The 19,817-nt window shown below is 39.1% G+C and overlaps 1 protein-coding gene and 1 pseudogene across 5 annotated transcripts in view; one reads left to right on the top strand and one right to left on the bottom strand.

The window, feature by feature from the left end:
* The window catches only part of Cdkal1 (CDK5 regulatory subunit associated protein 1-like 1), a 663,938-nt gene that overhangs the window by 635,479 nt on the left and 8,642 nt on the right, over positions 1 to 19,817 (bottom strand). For 4 of the 5 annotated variants that reach the window (NR_131896.1, NM_144536.3, XM_011244342.3 and 1 more), the window contains exon 4: positions 19,004 to 19,116. Coding sequence is in view for 3 of the 5 variants with exons in the window: in NM_144536.3 (NP_653119.1) it covers positions 19,004 to 19,116 (113 nt within the window). In the remaining 2 variants the exon portion in view is untranslated. Of the gene's footprint in view, positions 1 to 11,290; positions 11,479 to 19,003; positions 19,117 to 19,817 lie in introns of all 5 variants that reach the window. The other variant, XM_017315589.2, reaches the window with a different exon arrangement.
* Positions 1,703 to 1,784, top strand: Gm52084 (annotated as a pseudogene).

Consider the following 19,817-nt stretch of genomic DNA (forward strand, 5'->3'; position numbering starts at 1 on the left):
CTCTAAAATAATCTACCAACTGAACACAACACAACACCAAGTGGCAAATGTCCCCAAAATTGCTTATCCTTCAAAACTAAAGCCTGTTTACAGATCATAAAACAGCAGCTCCCTCAAGACAATGTAACAGCAAAGAGTATTATGTATGGAACACCTGAAAACCCAGCAAGGACCCCAAATAATAACCTATAACAAAACTGACGAGCATCTGAAATAAACCACCCAGACATCAAGAAAAAATATACCAGACAGACCCACAGGGCTCTTTTAATGTAGGTCATGACTGTCAGACCATAGCAGAAACATGGCACCCCTTCATCAACATTAACCCTGATTCTATGTGATCATGCACATATTTTGCTCTGAGTAACCAGTCCTCTGATGTCAGTGCTTAAGGCTGCATGTGGTGAGAATCATCATCAGCTACAAGCCACTTTACACTAAAGATGTCTGCCCTGTCACGTCTCTATGAAGGAAGGCATAGGGATAGCTTCTATCAAAGTGGTTCAACTTCTGAGGACTCCATATTACCTCAACTAGAATTACTTCTTACTGTCTAGGGGCAAATATGATTGCCATTTTCCCTGGAAAGATTATCAAAGCACATTAGAATCAGATTGGTAATAACAGAGCCAATAAAAGCATCATGCCCACTTTTCGTTGGAAATTATTCACCAAGTCTCTGACTAGGAAAAAAGGTGGTGTTCAATGCTGATCCTCCAATTAATCTAAGCTAGTACGATGTTCTATAAAACCCTACATGTGGGCAAAACTCTCCATGCAGCTCAACAAGAACGAGTACTCATCAAAGATAATTTACCCACATATAGCTTACTAATTCAATAGTAAAAGCACAATATCACCAAGTCAGGGTTACAAATGTGAATTGGTTTCAGCCAGCTTGTCACACTGCCTTCTACAGCCACAAAGCAAATGTTTGATTGTGCTGGGCAGCTATTACACATACGAACTGAAAGCAGGAGCTAGTGGGAGACTATGCTCCAATCAGTGCAAATCCATTACTACTGCAAGAGCAGTGGGTCAGAGGTCACCTCTATGGGGCATACAGCATTCTGCAGAAACAATAGGTGTTCTCTGCACAGTGTTTTCAAATCCAATCTAAACCAGTATACCATGGGTAAGGCACATATTTTCCTGATGTTAGATACCCAATACTCATAAAAGAATAGGTATTTTCAGTATTATTTGATATTCTGTATCCTAAATGAAATAGTGAATTTATTTCTGAACACAAATCCTGTAAAATATAATCAAACCTAATTTTGTTTTCAGAGCAAAACTATGGCATTCATAACTCTAAGATAATGTCCAAGTCATCATATTGATGTAAATTAAAATATTTACATTTAAATATAGCATATTTTACATGCTATATTTATATGCTACATTACAACATAGCATATTTTCTTTGAATATATACTAGGTTCACTTCTATCCACTACCATTTTGTAGCATGAAAAACTTTCTAGCTGAAATATGTTTACTAATAATATAACATTAGATTTTTCTATTGAAATTAAAATTCAAAGATGTTATCACAAAATTCTCATTATGGCCATTGCATATATGTGTGTGTGTACATATATATATATATACGTAAACATATACACATATACATATCTACATATATATTTTTCTACATATATCCTTTTTTTAATTGGCTATTAACCTACCAAAATATATCACTTCTTGGCCTTGTGGCTAAAATCAAATGTAGTATCTGTTCTATATACATATATCTTCATTCATAAATATCAACCATAGAACTGAAAAGTATAATGATAACACTGAAATGCGTAATGGAAATTTCCAACATTTGAGCTAACACACTTAAAAGGAAAACAGGCCAACAGGAAATGTGCAACAATGTGTTATGCAATGTGGTCCTTAGGATCCCAAACTTACGGACTGTCATCATATTAGGAGGAGGCTCTGGCTACTAGCTAATTTAATACTTAAATGTTAATATAATTTCCCTATTACTACATCTGTCATGGGTGGTTTTTAACCAATAAAATCAAAAACAAAACGGTATGCACGGAAGGAAAGTCCTCTCAGCCCAGACTTACACCTGCTCCAGAGCTCACTGCATTGGCTTTGTCAACAAAGACTGTGATATGAGCAGAAATAAAAGTATGGAACTACCATAACACAACTGAAATGTGACTGTCCTACAGAGCATGTGTATACGTTTTTAAAATATTAACTTTACCTAAAATAAATAAATCTAAAAACAAGGAAATTACTTTTGTTACCAATGCAAAACATGTGACTCGCAACAGCAGGAGAATGAACCTCATTACAAATGCAGCAGTACAGGCCCATGTGTATGATAAATAAAGTATTAGAAAGCACTCAACATTTCTATGTAAACTGCGTCTGAAGGATTATTATGGAACGCACACACTGGCTGAACTTAGAGTGTTCAGGTTTTAAACATTAATTTACTTTGACTATGTGCATGTCAGAATGAAAGATTGCTGTCTGGATTCAGACATGCCATATTAATATTGAACACAGGCATTCACTTCAGGTCAGTAGTCACTCCGAGTCGGCTTCAGCAGGTGGTAAGAGTAATGCACTCATTAAAATGGATGTGGTACAAGGTTATCTCCCCCAAACAGCTCTCAAATAGAGGTAGCCTTGAAACTCGAGCATTAGATATGCTAGAACCAACCTCTAATTGTCACAAGTATAGAGAAAATTGAACTTACTCTTGCCACCTAATAACCAATAAATTTAGTTGCTTTCATCAGTATCTTCGGAGAAGTCAGAGAAATAAATTGTTGGACGCCAACCTGGCTTCTGCCAACACAGTTAAGTGCTAGTGAGCTAACCTGCACAGACTCAGACTTCCTTCTAGACCTTGAATACACGAAAGAAACGTGTTCTCAGTTTGAAGACCTTAGCCTATTTCTCAATTAACTGGTATTTTATTCCTTTCATTTGTATTAACTCCATTCAAATTAATTTTCCCATTTGCAACATAATAAATTTCAATTCTCCAGAATAAGGGTAAAATGTTCAAAATAGGAGGCCTGACTTATACCAAAGATGATTTTCCCCCCAAAATAAAATTACTTCTGATCTTCATTATCCACAACTGTATGAATAACTACCCAGTTCCCATGCTTTTTTTTAAAGTTGCTTTTCAATGTCAAGAATAAATCTTTTTCCTGTTTTATATATACTAGACCTAAACTTAAACAGCTAAGCCTTTCATCTTCTCACTTTAAAAAGCACCTAATTAGTTTACCACTACCAGATAATCCACTTCATTTTAAAAACATTAAAGCAAATATAAGCCACTGTCTTTATAGACCATTTATGCACACGAAAAGTCATCAATCCATTTTGTACATAAGAGCAGACAGAGTCTGTAAATTTGTAATTAATCATTCCACATTGCTTCATTTCCTCATTATCTACCCACTGACCAGATAAGCAAGCAAGAGAGAAGGGCAGGTGGACAGAGAGAAGGGAAATAGAAGTCTTCTTGCAAGGGTGAGGGCAGATCTGTCTCCTTGGTTGAATACACAGCATAACAGGCCTGTGATGCACATATATCTAGTGAATAAATGAATCTATAAAGAGTCTGAGCACACTGGACGTCATGTGTTCATCTTATTTATGAATAACTTGTGGTTTGGGAAGATAAGATGGTGTCACTAAGGCCACAGGGTAAGTTGGCCATTCCTGCACAATCTAACACTATGTTTGTGCATTTCCCCCCTCTCACCTACATACGTATTTAAGTTCAATATATCACTCTTTCTAGAACTTGAGCCACATAAAAACAGCTGTGGCTGAAGAATGTATTTGGTGGTTAGTTTTACATTCAGAAAGAAAAAAAAAAATGTCCACACTGAAAACCATCAGGAGGATTAAAACATCAGAGTCCCAAGCCAAACAATCTGGTGGCTGGCGGTAAACACTCATTACTGTGACACACAGGGATTGATCAGGTGGTCCATGACTGTACCAATAATAAAACCTAACTCACTAGAAATGTTCCTGACCAGAGCAAAAGCATTTGCTTGGCCGGTACAGAAGGAATGACAAGTCTGAAAGAAATGCCCAACACTGGCCAGACGCCACAAGGAGTAAGTACAGAAGATGAAAAGAAGCAACAGAGAAAAGTAACGAAGAACTATGTGCCTTTTTACTGAGTCACTGTGAGCATGAAGTCTAGCCTTACACAGCCCATGAATCACAACATCTGAAAAGGACTACAAAGCCATTTTACTTGTTTGTTCAAAGAAAGGGTCTCAAAAACTTAAGAGCTAACTACAAACTACAAACACGCTAAACTGCATTTGCTCAGGCATTATACCAAGTCATTCCTTGTCCTGTACCTAACAACAAACAAGAAGAGCACAAAAAGAAGAAGAAAACACTTATATAACAAGCTCTGTTTGCTCCCCATTAAATGGCATGAATATTAATATAAGCCATTAAAATCCTAATCAAGTGCTTATTGTAAGGAAAAGTATGGTCTGTGCTGGGAACACAAAAGAAGAAGACTGGCCCTTACTCGGGCTCGTCCTAGTAAGAAGCAAAGCATAAACAAGGGCAGTGTGGTCTAGGAGTGGGAAAGAGAGGATGGAGGCCACAGCGCTGCTAAGGAATGACCTGACTGGGGTCTGCGTGGGCCAGGGCAGGCGAGGGAAGAAGAAGATTCCAATAGAGCTTCACACTTGACAGTTCTAATCAAGTGCTTCACCTCAGGCAAAGTTACACACTGCGTGGGAAGAGCCATCACCGGGCCTCTCACTTCTGCCATAGTCAACATGATTCATTTGTGAGAATTAAAAACCTGAGAAAAGATGAGGAAGCTCACTGACTACCAACCATTTTTGGAACAAGACCCCCATATCCTCTGACACCTAATCCCACATTTCTCATCTGACTCACTGACTACCCAAAGAAGCCATCAGAGTTTGCCTCACTTCCTAATGCACACTCACCACAGACAAAGATACACAGGAGTGAAACACATACAACTAAAAGACATCTAAATACGTCCAAACCGATTAAATACGTGTCTGATTCAAATTTCATTAGTATTGCGAGTACATGTAAAGTACTGGAATTTAAAACATCATAGATGGGAAGTTTCTTCATTAAAGCATAATAGCTAATGCCTGGCAGTCATTTACTAGTCATTACAGCAACCATCCTCAACATGAAGAATCACAGGTCTAGAGAAGCCGGCGTCATTGTTATGACAGCATTCCCCAGGTTTTATCAGTGTCTAAATTTATCAGCATCCTTAAGAGTAATAGTTAATCAAAGGCTAGAGAAGAAACAGTTTTAAGACAGAACTAAAGTAGTTACTGTCCCTACCATATAAAAGGCTAAATATAAGGAGGAAATACCCTAAGTATATTTTCTATAATAAAGATAAAAATATTCTGTTGACAAAATAAAAAATTGTATATAAGGTCTATAAATTTCCCCTATGGAATTTTCACTGTAACAGATCTAAATATTTAAACTTTGATCAGATTTGCCCTTTCTCTACATAAAGTCCTCAATTTCTCCACCATATATTGTGCAATATTTAAGTACATGACTCTCCAGTTAAGGAATAGAAACATAGGTATAATCAAGGTGCTAGCTTCTTTAGAACTGCCTGTGATACCTACTTTTCTGTCTTGTGATACTTTCTCACTGACATTAAAATAATATCAAAAGATGTTCATAAGCCTTTGCTTAATACAGCCAATGACCCGACTCCCTTTCTTAATTATGAGCTGGCGGTAGTAAGAGTACTTACTATTTGCAATGAATGTTCAGACATAACTGTCTTATTAAAATTATGTCTATCTTATAATTTCTTCCATTACTAATGCATGCTTAAAGAAATTGATTCTGAGATACATTTTTCTTGTCCTCTGCCAGGCCTTGACACAGACTAGTATAAATGGTAGTGGGCACTAACAAGCAGATTCAAGCAACAGGGATGATGGAAATTAAAAAGCTAGAACATATTAACATATCTATGCCACACAGAAGGGTCACGAGGTAAGACCATCAGCATAAATTAACACATTATTATGAGACAGCTACAGAAGCAAGCCAGGCAAGAATCTGCACAGCACATCTTTTAATCACAACAAATATATAATGTTGTTTGATTGGATTACTTGAGGAAATGTTGCCAGTCTACTACCACCTTTGATAACTTCCACTCCTACCCTGAGATACAAACTTGAATCCAGACAGCCTGGGCATAGGGCTTGAGATGGGTGGAAGAAATTTGTAAACACATGTTTTAAACATTAGCTGATATTGTCCATTTGTCTAGGAATAAAGGTTTAAAAAAAAAAAAAACAGTGCATTTTGTTGTTGTTGTTTTCTATTTTCCCTACAAGAGTCATGCAGGAACTACCCTTTGTTATCTACCAAGTCCACAGAGTTTCCCATCTCCAAGAAGAGAGGAATGAGCTAGAGTCACCCTAAGGACAGCACTGCTCATGCAGCAGGCAGGCAGGCAGTCCCAAGCAAGTCCTCCAAAGCAGCCACCTCAGAATGCAACCCCTTAACTTCTCAGACTGTTCTCCACTCACAAGGCCACTGTCAAATCCTAGAGAACGTCGAGATGGCTGTCAGTCAGTGCCCACTGGAGCTGCTGCTGAGGAACCAACCTCTCCCTTAACCGCGCACTGCTAAGCAATTCAGGCACATCACATGTGCATCACATTACTGGCATCAACAGAGGCGGCAAGAAGAGTGAAGATTCACAGGGACTGTACATCTGTCACCATGAGCATAAAAACAAACGTCTCGCTGCAGAGGCGTTGTCACTCCTGAAACTACACACAGGTGGTGAGTGAGACTGTCCTGTCAGGGAGGTAAGAATGGGGTCTAATGGAATAAGGTGCAAAAATCTTCATTTTTAAGGCATACTAACCTTTTTGTAAAAAAGTAATTTGGGGAGAAATACATAAAAGCTGAAACATAAAATTGATGCAGATTCAAAACAATTTCCCCACTCCAATAAAGGGCAGTAAAGGACAACCCGAAAGGTCCTGTACTTCTGACCTTGGTCCCAAAACAAGGGCCACTCATCTCACAAAAAAGCTGGATAAGTAGTCTGTGCTTTCTTACTTCCAGTAAAAATCCCTGGCAAGTGTACAAGCGGGAAACAGCCACAGATACCTTTGACTGGACATAAGACCGTCCTACTTGTACCATCACACTTGGGTCACCTTTGAGTATCTGCGGCTGGCGAAACGGCTCAGCATTTAAAAGCATACACTGCTCTTGCAGGGAACCTGGGCTGGGGTCCCAGCATTCACATCAGGCAGGTTCATAACTCCAGCTCCAGGGTATCTGATGCCTTTGACATCTGCAGTCACCAGCACACATGTTGTGCACAGACTGACACGATACACACACTCACATGTGCATACACCTACACACAATTAAATATAAAATAAATCTTTTTTCAAGATGACTTCGGAAGGGGTTCAACTGCATGATGATGGATACAAACACATGCTGCTGTTGAAAGCAGCCTGCCATCAAGCCAGAGGCACATTATCTAATTTTGTATTTCTCACCTAGAAAAGCTATTCATAGACCCTAGATTCTCCTTCTATCACATTACAGCCAGAGGACACAGAAACAGTGAAAGGTTTTACTAAATTTTCAAAAGTCCTGTTAATATAAAATGACTTTCCAAAATGGATAAGCCAGAGTGGTGTGACCTGAAAGCCACACAAATTGTTTATTTATGCCTGCTATGTTTTAATCACTGGACTGGTTTAGAGACTTCAAAAAATTAATGGTTTTGGCTATACAACAGCAACTATGTCTCCTATGAAACATTAGCTGTCACATTAAGACAAGGTTTTATCATTAATTATATTGGATTATATAGTTTATATCTACAACATGATTGTTAAATAACCAAATTTCCAAACCATTTCAAAATAAAAATGAAATCAGGTCCCAGCAAGCCTTACATGAATTAAGGATCCATTTACAAAACAGAAAATTAAATGTAAAAAATATAACCTCAATTTAAGACATTTGCAGATAAGACATCCAACACTTTTTTTTCCCATCCAAAAAAAAAAAAAAAAAAAAAAGCAAATGAAAATGCTAACGCAGGTCAATAGTGCCATCTTTTGGGTTGCTCTGTAATTGCACGAAGGCGTCCAGAAACACCTTGAATGCATACGAGGAAGGCACAGCAGATGAGGCAAGTCAAGCTATCAGTCTTTAACTTACATAACTTACATTCAATCAATGTATTAACTACACACTCTTTTTTTTTTTTTTTAGATTTATTTATTGGTTATATGTAAGTACACTGTAGCTGACTTCAGACACTCCAGAAGAGGGAGTCAGATCTCGTTACGGATAGTTGTGAGCCACCATGTGGTTGCTGGGATTTGAACTTTGGACCTTCGGAAGAGCAGTCGGGTGCTCTTACCCACTGAGCCATCTCACCAGCCCCTTAACTACACACTCTTACATGTATTGTCGAACCTCATGTTTGTGTTTACTGAAGTTCCACTGGGTTGAACCCCTCTCTTCAAAGAGCTGAGAAAGCTTTATTGACTGAGTTCTAAAACACCTCTGAGCCAGTCACTGCTGGGTCACAATACTAGTTTTCAAATTCCAACACTAATTCATTACAATTATATAACCATATAGTCATAATTGTTATAAGTAATGCACACATTTCTATACACAATTTTGAAAAAATAATTTTATTCCTTTTACAATGTTTTTATCATACATGTGCCAAAAAAATGTTTTTATTATTAATTAAATTATTACATGACTATATAAACATTAACTGCATTCATAAAGGTATTTACATTTCAAAAATATTAAAGCATGTATTCAAAACAATATTTATGTATGTGACAATGGGGGGGTTCATCACTGAAAACTGCAAAAAGCTTTTTCCTTATTGCGGAGGGGATCTCAGCCTTCATCACTGCAGCCTGCACCTGCCTCACACCTGGCCTAAGTCACAAGAGGCTACAGTGAGCTGTGACGGGTAAGCTTCAAGCTCACCCACTCGAGGATCTGTGCCTTAAACTGATGAGGTCTGTACACCACCTTCACTCTTTTTCAATAATTTCACAAAGTTTTATGAAATCACAACATATTTCTCTAGGACACCCTCAGAGTTCAGGCCTTCATTTCTGTCTGCTAACAATTCAGCTCTCACGTGGAAAGCAGAAGATATGACAGTGGTCTGCCCGTGCCCTTGAATTACTCATTGTCAATTTTACTCAAATTACCATCAGCCAATAGTTCTTCAGAGAATGACTTTTTAAATCACAGCTAAAAGCTATCAAAATGGAGACACCTTATAAGGTTACCAAGACAGCAACAGAAAACAAATTAAACAAAACAAAGCCAGAAGCTGAAGGGTGCGTTGAGTGCTGCTCTGGGGCTGGGGACACAGGGCATCTGCTAAGTGCTGGCCTGCAGCACACAAAGAGCCGGGCCAGACCCAGCATTGCTGGAACTGGGATACAGGAGAAGCTATCTTACACTGGACACTGCTCTTCTATGAAAGCAAATCATAACAACGATTGTTAAATACCTCAGAAACATCTTCAGTCCAATGGCAAGCCTTGTCACTAGAAACAGACATGGATGGAGAGACTTAGAGACCACTAAATGAAAGCCTAACTGTCGGAAGGCTGTGGCTCCCCACAGCTCGCCTTCACTCCTCAGGGGCCGGTGTGCGCCCGCCAGGTCTTCTCTAGAGATAATCGCCTTCCCTATTTCTGAGTGGTAGGTGAAAATTCCATTCTGAAGGCCCTTAGATTTATTTCTCTGTTTTATTCCCTGAGAAATAAAAAGGGGGGGAATGAGAAAATGCCATTCTTCTCCCCACCTTCTACTATACCCTTTACCACCATTGCAAATAATTCAACTTCTGAACACAAGGAACACGCTAAACCCTACCCTGATGAGCACACAAACCAACAGGAACATATGTAACCGTATTTTATCAAGTTTAAAGGTCCATCGAGATTGCTACAGTCAATTCCAGCCCATTAAACAGAAAGCAATTACTGCTTCCAATTTAATAAGAATGGATTAAACTGGATTTCTGATTCAATACCATTTGTAAAAGTGTCCATGTCAGGAAGAGTGATGGCGTGCGATCTTATCTCAGACATGTCAAGACTAAGCCAAGTGGACCTGACAGCACCTAAATAGGACTCTACTGAAAGCTCCAGACGTTCACATGCATACATACCACTTAGTTCACTGTTACAATAGACTTCTGTGTTAAAGTTGGAAAGCAATTATTAACATTCATCATATTCAAAAGTCAGTTCTACTTGATCACTAACCCACATATAATGCACATTTTAAAAATTCCTATTTTGTGTGTGGTACCCTGTGCAATGGCACTTGTAATTCAAACACACATGGACACTGCTCATGCTAGCTCATTTAATCCTCCACTTCTACCAAAGGCAGTGCTCAGGACTAATCACAGGACTCAGAGGACTAACACGGGACGATCACTGTAAGCTTAAGGCTAGCCTGGGCTATACAGTAAGACTCTGTCAGGGAGAGAGAGGGAAAGAGAAAGGGAATGGGAGAGGGGGAGGTGAAGAGGGAGGGGGAGGGGAAAGGGAGTGGGAGAGGGAGAGAGCTAGCTGGCTAGCAATTAAGCTAATAGAAGATATTACCTGATTTTACCCTTATTTTACAGTGTGAGTGTTAAAAGTTGGGTACTTCAGCTCTGATTTGCTGACCAAGTATCTCTGAAATGTCCAAGCTGAGTAAGATGGAAAGACTTCACCAAAGGAAAGGAAAAATGGGTGAATCACACTTAGGTGGGGACTGGCTAAGAAGTCACTATTTCAGTAAGCAGAAATATACTAAACAGCAGTGGTGCCAAAGCGTTGTGGCTTATGGAGAGGAGGGTCTAAGATGATCAGGTTCATGAAAACAATGTTAAGGCACAACTACCACCACTAAGAAAGCCCTCAGATTACCATAAATATAATACATACCAAAGAGTATATATAAACCTGTACCAAGATTCTAGGCCCCTCTTACATCAACCCTCAAACCCACGTCAAGTCAGAGGGGAATGTGAAAGTGCAGAGTTCAACTCTTTCTGCTTTACCATTTCCTAACCCTGTTTAATAAACAGGTCTGAGAATTCATGAGGCACTCAAGATGGACCCATGCCACTGTTTTTAGTAAGCCTGAAAGTAAGAGAGTCATAAAGTAACAAATAGTTTTTCCTCAGATTCAAAAATCCCACCTTAATATATTCCTACGGAAAGCCACAACCAGACACTAGGACGAGCAGTGAAAGCGACCAAGACCAGTTGAAGCTGTCAGCCCATCATTGGATAATCACACATCTGATTTGCTGCGCACTGCATCTCAGATTAACAAGAGCTCACATGGCCTCTGAAAAGGTCAATTTGCCAAGTTCTTATATAAATACTGTTAAAAATAGAAAAAAAGCAGAGAAAAATTAAATGTTAGGTAACTTAATGACTTCTAATCATTTTATTAGATGATCATTTGTAACATGGAATTCATGTTCAGGGGTCATAACACCACTAAGTGATCGCATGATGCAATACTGCCATCTGCTGTTCAAAAGCTAGAAACACATCTTATTTTTAACACAAACCTTCTGAAGGCCAGAGTGTTGAACATACTCAACTACTAATGTCCCTGAAGTTTTTAGACCCAAAATTAAAGAAGGCAACAAAAAATAAAAATAAAAAAATTAAGTATGTTTTAAATGATGCTTTCATGGTAATTTGTCATCTACTCATTTTCTTAAGAAAGAAAACTACAATTTAAACACAGGCTATTTCTACATAAATTACTCAAGAACACTGTACAATATTTTTAAGCATAATCTGAACTTTATTAAGCAATTAAATAGGTATCAGATTTCTGAAAGTATATGGATATGTGTTTTATTTGTCTCATAAAACCTCTAACATGTAGGTAGAACACAGTGTAGCAGGCCAGAAGTTTTTTAAAGCCTCAATCTCCTGATACAGTTCCCCTTTCAATCAAGTTTATTCAGGAAAACAGCATATGGCTGGCTTTGCTGCTCACAAGCTACACAAAGCTGAAGTTTAGGTCAAATGTTAACAGCATGAAGAACAAACTGCAAGCTCACAAGGAGAAACAGGAGAATGGTAACAGTATCACAATTTTAATAGTGGGAAAATTGGGAAAGCAGGTTTTCACTCTGTATCAAATGACTCACTAGCATGGAAGTCTAACCATTGCTGGCCATTCATTTTAGACAAATGATAAGCGTCTTCAGAGCGAGGACCCAGAACCAAGAACTAGAGAATTCACTTACTCCTTTAAAAATAGTGAAGATTCTGAGAGAATCCCTGTCTTGAAAAACAAAAAACAAAAAATGAAGATTCTAATCAATCATTCAAATTCTGGAGACCAAACCAGATTTTCCAACTAATCCTTCAAGAAAGCCAACATTCTCCTCAATCATTCAAGATTATTTAAACATAAGGAGAATACTGCTTGAAGTACAAAGGACACAGGAAAGGCCCACACTCCTTGGTTTGTACAGATGACACAGTATAGGACAAATCAGGGCTGCTTAGCATTCTGTCCAAAATGAGTTTGGGCACTTCCTAAGAAGCCAAATATGGGGAAATTTCTCAGCCAACTAGACAAATAAATCAAATATATATATTTGATTTGATATATATATTAATTATTTCTGTGCTGCCTGAAAAACAAACATGTATATAAAGAAGAAACAGAAACTAACAGAGAAATCACGAAAGTAGCTCTGTGAGGAGTGTCAACCTAGCACTCCAGAATCCCTAAGTTCAAATCCAAGCATAGCCTAAGTTTGTAATCTCAGCCACTTCAAAGAGGCAACAAATCATTGTGTATCCCACTTTATACCTCGGCAACAAAGTCTTAAACACCCTTCTAAATATAGTTATAGTTCAATAAGGTACTACAAAATATTTGTGTGTGTGTGCATGTATGAGTATATATGCAAATGCATGTGTGCACAGTAACACATGCAAATGCATGTGTGCACAGTAACACATGCAAATGCATGTGTGCACAGTAACACATGCAAATGTATGAGCATGTGTGTGGAGGCAAGTGGACAGCCTCTCACTGGCCTAGACCTTGCCAAGCAAGCATGGCAAGAGACCCAGGAATCTGTCTGTCTGCCTCCCCAGAGCTAGGGTCACCAAAGCACAGCACTTCACTGGGTGCTTTGTTCTGTTTTGTTTGGATTTTGGTTTTGCTCATGTCTTTGTTTTAAGTAGATAACAGAGCTGAATCTCGGTCCTGTGCACCACACAAGTGAGTGAGTTATCTCCCCAGCCCAAGTACTTCAAAATTTCAACAAAATATTTAATACAGAGAACATAGATTATAGAAACGTGAATAGAAAATACTCAGTAGTTTTTATAATATAAAGTATAACTCTTTATAAGAAGCCATTTTTTTCTCAACAACTTTCATGCAAGATCTTATAGTAATTCAGGCAAAATTTATTGGCAAACAAAGTAAATTATATGTAGGATGTTTAATATTTTTATTTTAATAGGAAAAATACTGGCCATGGTATTTCAGTAGAGCTGTGCAGCACGTGACCACAGTGCTCTCCTTCTGAAGTGGGCCACCCAGTCCTGGTGGCACAACGGTCCTGCTATATTTCTCAAAGATACATTTGTCCCTTGAGGCCACAGAGAATTATGCATAGCATCCAGCAATTAATTAAATATATCAATGGCCTTTCAAATTGTAACATTGTGATGCCCTATTATATAAATGGCTTTATATAATAAAAATCTTTCCAAATGATAGTCATTATTAACACACACATACATGCAAACACATATATGCACACTCTAATGACTTTCACTAAAGTCTTTAGTTTTATTTGGACATTATGTCTGTTCACTACAATTTTTCTCTTTTAAAAATGTATTCTTGCTGGGGGCTGGTGAAATGGCTCAGTGGTTAAGAGCACTGACTGCTATTCCCGAGGTCCTGAGTTCAAATCCCAGCAACCACATGTTGGCTCACAACCACCCGTAATGAGATCTGACGCCCTCTTCTGGTGTGTCTGAAGACAGCTACAGTGTACTTACATATACTAATAAATAAAACTTAAAAAAAAGAAAAAAGAAAAAAGAAAAAGCCGGGTGTGGTGGCCCCATGCCTTTAATTAAAAAAAAAAAAATGTATTCTTGGAGTTATGTACAATCAAGCTGTTGGCCAATGCAGATTGGTGCCAAGACTACAGAACTATATACTGCTCTCCACAAGCTTAGAGTAAAGCCCTACTGCTGAAGACAACAACTCACTGCACGTGGAGGAGTCCAACTATTGCCTACCTAGAGCCTTGACTCCTACTGACTAAACAGTCACAGAACCAGAAGACATTCTGCATGCTACCAAAGGAGAAAGGTAGACACCAACTAAGCAACAAATTCTTTGAGCACCGTTGTAACGGTGCTCTACATGCAAAATGTGCTAATGCAATAATGGCAGGAGACTCGTAGGACAAACCAAGTAACGTCTGATTAGATCTGAGTCCCACTCCATGAGATGAACCTGTCTCTGATTCTGCTCATGTGTCCAAGAACTTGGAATAGCTAGACCAGGGATATAGGAGATCCAAATACTACTCTTCTGCTAAAGGAAAATAACAATAAAACAATACTTAATGACATTCTGCTATATTCATAGATTAGCATCTTCCTCAGTCAGCATCAGCTGTGGATGAGAATAAACAGAGACTCACAACTGGACAATAAGCATACAGTAAGAGACCTTGGAACACTCAACCCTACATGGGGTCTCTCCATTAATTCCCTCCCCTCAGGGCTCAGGGAACCCTGCAGAAGAGGCAAAAAGATTGTAAGAGCCAGAGGGGGTGGAGAACACCAAAGAAGCAGGTCTTCAAAAGACAGCAAGATGCACATATGAACTCATAGAGACTGTGATTGCACTTATAGGTCCTGTAAAGGTCTAAGCCAGATGGGGTCCCAGCAGTGAGAGGCGAAGTAGACACATGCCCATACCCTAGTCCAGAAGCTATCTCCAATTGCTAACTGCTCAGAAAGGAAAAGAACATTTGATCCAATGGAGTCTAGTCACTACTCTTAGGGCTAAGCCTCATTCACATCCAGCAGTAGATGGCCAACATAAAACAAATTCAATAGAATTTTTGGAGGTTCTCGGTCTCATAATGTTTTTTCAGGGCTGTTTTTTTACCCTTACAGGTCCTTTGCATGTGTGCATGCATGTATAAATGACATCCCATTTTGTATTTTTATGGAGTTCCTGCGTGTGTGATGTTTCTTGAGCTTTATCTCAGACACTTTTCCTTTTGGTTTGCTTGTTTGTTTGTTCTGTCCTAGTCTGGTTTGTTTGTATTTTTTATTTTATTTACTTACTTATTGCCTCTTTGTATCCTAATGAGAGAAAGGGTTTCCACCCTGGGCGAGTGGGGAAGTGGGGAAATCTGGGAGGAGCTGGGGGAGGAGAAATATAATCAGAAAACATGGGTTTTGTTGGTTTTTTAAAAATCTTTTCAATTAAAAGCAAGAAAAAATTACTTTGCATAAAAAAGGGGGTGAGGGATATAACTGGTATTCAATAACACTGATCATCTTCCACAACTTAAACCACTCACAATCAGAGTGTATATCATTTATAACCCTCTTAGGAGTGCTGGGACCAAAGGCATGTATCGCCACACCCAGCTTACTCTGTGTCTTAATGTAACTTATCATCTAGGTAAGCTTGATATGTTCGTGTGACGTGACAAAAGCACAAGCCAGCAAAGGAAACTGAGATAACCAGGCAACATTTGCTGTCACTGCGGTTTTTAAGTAACTTTATGTAACAAGCATTACTTCTGTCAACATCAACACAAACTAAAAATTTCATTTTAATAACCTAATCAGTAATGTGATCCTTGTATGCATTTCCTATATAAAATTCTCCATACATGAATCAAATACATGAAACTGACCTCAGGCACACAAGTTAAAGATACTTCGCATTGAGTGGCCAAAGCCCAGGAGTACGCTATACACCTGAGTCAGTCCACTGTGCTGTCTCCCTACACGAGAGAGTTCCTCAAATCAAACACAAAATGCTACAGTATTTCTAAAATACAGATTATAAAAGTTTTTAACTACAGCAGATCCTACTTTTCTCTATTATTAAAAGAGAAAGCAAGAATCCATTAGAAATAAGCATTGCCCAAGACAACCTCTAAGATTTAAGCAATATAAAGATTCTTCCTTTTGTGTCTCCACAAGTTCCTAGAACTCTACCCACGAATACACAGTATGCTCACAACATACTTGCCAACTGATTAAGCTATATACAAAGATACAAAGGAACCATCAAGAATGTAACAGCCTAGAGATGTTTACGCTTTCTGCAACTAGGACACCCAAGATAAAGACTCAGTTCTGACTTCCATAAGATGGTCCACAAGCACACAGTCCCCTCATGTGCCTATGAGAACTCAACCGGGGGCGGACTTTCCCACAAACCATCATGCACATGCAATACCCATGAGCAACAGGTATAACTACACATTAGCATAACTGTTGTGAATGCGGGACCCACCTAGGGAAGCCAGGCTCATATTTTACTAGAACTACGTACCCAGTTGTAATGAGTTTTTTGATAGAACTGTATTATGAGGGAGTCTGAAGAGACCCAGAAAGCATACGAAGTACTGCTGCTCTATGAGCTGAGGCCAGCCTGGTCCTCACAGAGGAAAGAGACAGTGAGGCAGTATGTTAAAATCAATAAATAAACAAGAATTGCTGCTACTCTTCAAGAGTTCCCAGAACCAATTATGACAAACAGAAATGTAACTACCAAAAATCCCAGTACTCACTAGGCAGGAGTGTTCCTGTGAGTTTAAGGCCAGCCTGGGCTATAGAGTAAGAAAAAATAAAAGATGAAATGTCTACTGTTAACTAGAACAGCATTATTCACTAGCATGCCCCAAATCTTACCCACAGGTCGCTTGTTTATAACACTTCATGTGAGAAGACACGACAGTTTCCCACAAATGAAGACACTGGAGATAATTTGGCAAGCTCTTCAACAGAAACAGCAACAGAGCCTTCCTAGGGCAGAGGTCAGCCTTCAGCCTGCTTCCTGGAGGATGCTCCTGGGATGCAGGTGTTCACATCACGTCTCCACTTGCTTCTGAGACAGTGTCCCACTACACAGCAGCTACCTACAACTCACAGTCCTCCTGCCTCAGTTCCCCAAGTGCACCTGCCAGCTCAGCCACAACATATTCCTTTTAAAAACACTAGTTCCCATGAAGAAAGTTCACCTACTTGCCACCTTGCCCATTTAATTCTATCATCTCCCACTCTTCTTGATACTAATTGTTCTGTGTGACGTTTGCTAGGAAAACACCACCCATCTCCATGGGCTCTCCTCCGAAGGTGGCCTGCCTGCCTGCCTGCCTAGCACACCCCTGCCCTGGGTTCCGGCCCAGCACCAAACCACACGGAGGAGCAGAAACGCAAGCCATCCTCAGCTACTTGGGGACTCTGAATCCCTGTCTCAGAGCAATATTTTTTTAAACGATGAATCTTTTCCTTCACTCCAAATCTTACGTTTTCCTGCAGAATTATCATGTATCAGACTCGGAGTTACAGACAGCAATTTCAAGTATCTTTACCCAAATCATGTTTCTTCACCAAATAGTAAAATGGCTACAAGTAGCTATTAAGAAATCTTAACTTCTTTCCAATAATCCCTGTATTCAGTACATGAAATCTAAATTTTACACCTATGTTATATTCATTGATATTTTAGGCCCATACTTAATTAACAAAAACAATTTAAATTAATAATATTAACACAATCCCACTAATCCACAATAACCAAAACACCTAATATCAGTAATCCAGAAACCATGCAAATTATGTTTCAGGTCTCAACTTGAGGTCTACAGAGAGTTGGGGAAATACAGCTCAAAACAAAGGATATGTTTAGCAGAGGTAAAGACTCTGCGAACTCCACAGTGTTAAAAAAGACAACAAGGAGGGCTGTGGAGACGTCTCAGGGTATAAAGTACTTCCTCCACAAGCTAACAGTCCGGATCTCCAGAGCCCACGGAAGTGCACATACGCACAGTAAATATGAAGCTAGACTGGTCATGGTGGTATATGTCTTAATCCCAAGAGAGGCAGAAGGATCAATGCTGTGAGTTCAAGGCCAACCAGTTGACATAACAAGATCCAGACCAGCCAGAACTACAAAGTTAAACTCTGACCAAAAAAATACATATAATCATCCTCTTATGTTATTCAGTGTATAAATTGTACCACTATACATAAAATAAAGTATCATAAAAAATTAGAATAAAAATTGCTAAAAGTGGGACTAGATATATGTCTCAACATTTCAAACCATGGTGCTCTTCCAGAGGACCCCAGTTTAAGTCCTGATACCCACGAAGCAGCTCTCACTGACTGTTACTCCAAACAGCTAATGCCCTCCTTTGGCCTTACATGAATTTCCTGCAGTTTCACTTCAAAATACAAAAGGTTTTAAGGTTATTTTAAAATAACCAGGCAGGTGAGATGGCTCAGTGGGCAAAGGCACCTGTCGTCAAGCCTGCCCCAAGATCCCACACAGGAGAGAGGTCTCTTCTCCTGCAGCTGTCTCCTGACCTCCACATGTGTACCACTGTGCATGTGTGTCCCCTCCCACCCCTCCACCCTGCATATACACACACAAATAAAATGTAATATAAACAAACAGAAATACAATAGAAGTCAAGAAAGATGTAACCAGTTATCTAATAATATATAGTCGCTATTAGTGCTCTACCTTCCTATCATTAAATTACTCTAAAATTCCCTTAAACTGCTGGGGCTAGACTACCTGTCTCCAAAATCTGCAACTCTGAAATATAATCAATAAAATACATTATGGATCTCATTACCTGTAATTTTATAGCCATAGGCAGCAAGCTGTCCAGCCATGTATTCTCCATCCGAATTATTATGTGAGCAGCCCCATGTTCGGATCCAAATTTTCTGTATGCCTGGAATAGTGCTGTTAAGTAATCAATTAGAACAAAGTGAGTATCTGTAAGTGATTCTTAAGATAAAAGCCACTCGATGATTTTAGGGCACATTACACAAAAAAACAAACGAATCAATTCACAATCTAGTTACAGAATGCACCAAACTATTTTAAAATCTGCCGTTGCAACAAAACTCTAAAATAAGGGTCAGTGAGCTAGATGGGCGAGTAAATGCACTTGTCACCCAGCTCATCGTGGTGGTACCATCCCTGGGCTGGTGGTCCTGGGTTCTATAAGAAAGAAGGCTGAGCAAGCCACTGGGAGCAAGCCAGTTAGCAGAATCCTTCCATGACTTCTGCATCAGCTTCTACCTCAATGAAGCTGCCATTTGAGTTCCTGTCCTGACGTCCTTCAATGAAGAAAGTGCTGTGAAAGTAAGTGTAAGCTGTATAATCCCCTCTCCTCCCAGCGTGCTTTTTGGTCATGGTGTTTCATTGCAGAAATAAAAACCCTACCTAAGACTTAAACACATTCTGCATACAGACACAATAATAAGCAAAGTGTTTTAAAACTAAAATCCGGATAAAATAACCAAGGAGTCACAAGAAGGCTCTCTGTCTTTATACAATGTCCTTTTGTGTCTTTTGTCACCAAATGCCAGGACTAGAAATAGATTACCTCTAACTGAGTTGTTGGTCTAAGGGTCCCATGGGAACCCCAAAACAACCCA

Source organism: Mus musculus, chromosome 13, assembly GCF_000001635.26.
Source record: "Mus musculus strain C57BL/6J chromosome 13, GRCm38.p6 C57BL/6J".
In the NCBI taxonomy this organism is placed as follows: domain Eukaryota; kingdom Metazoa; phylum Chordata; class Mammalia; order Rodentia; family Muridae; genus Mus; species Mus musculus.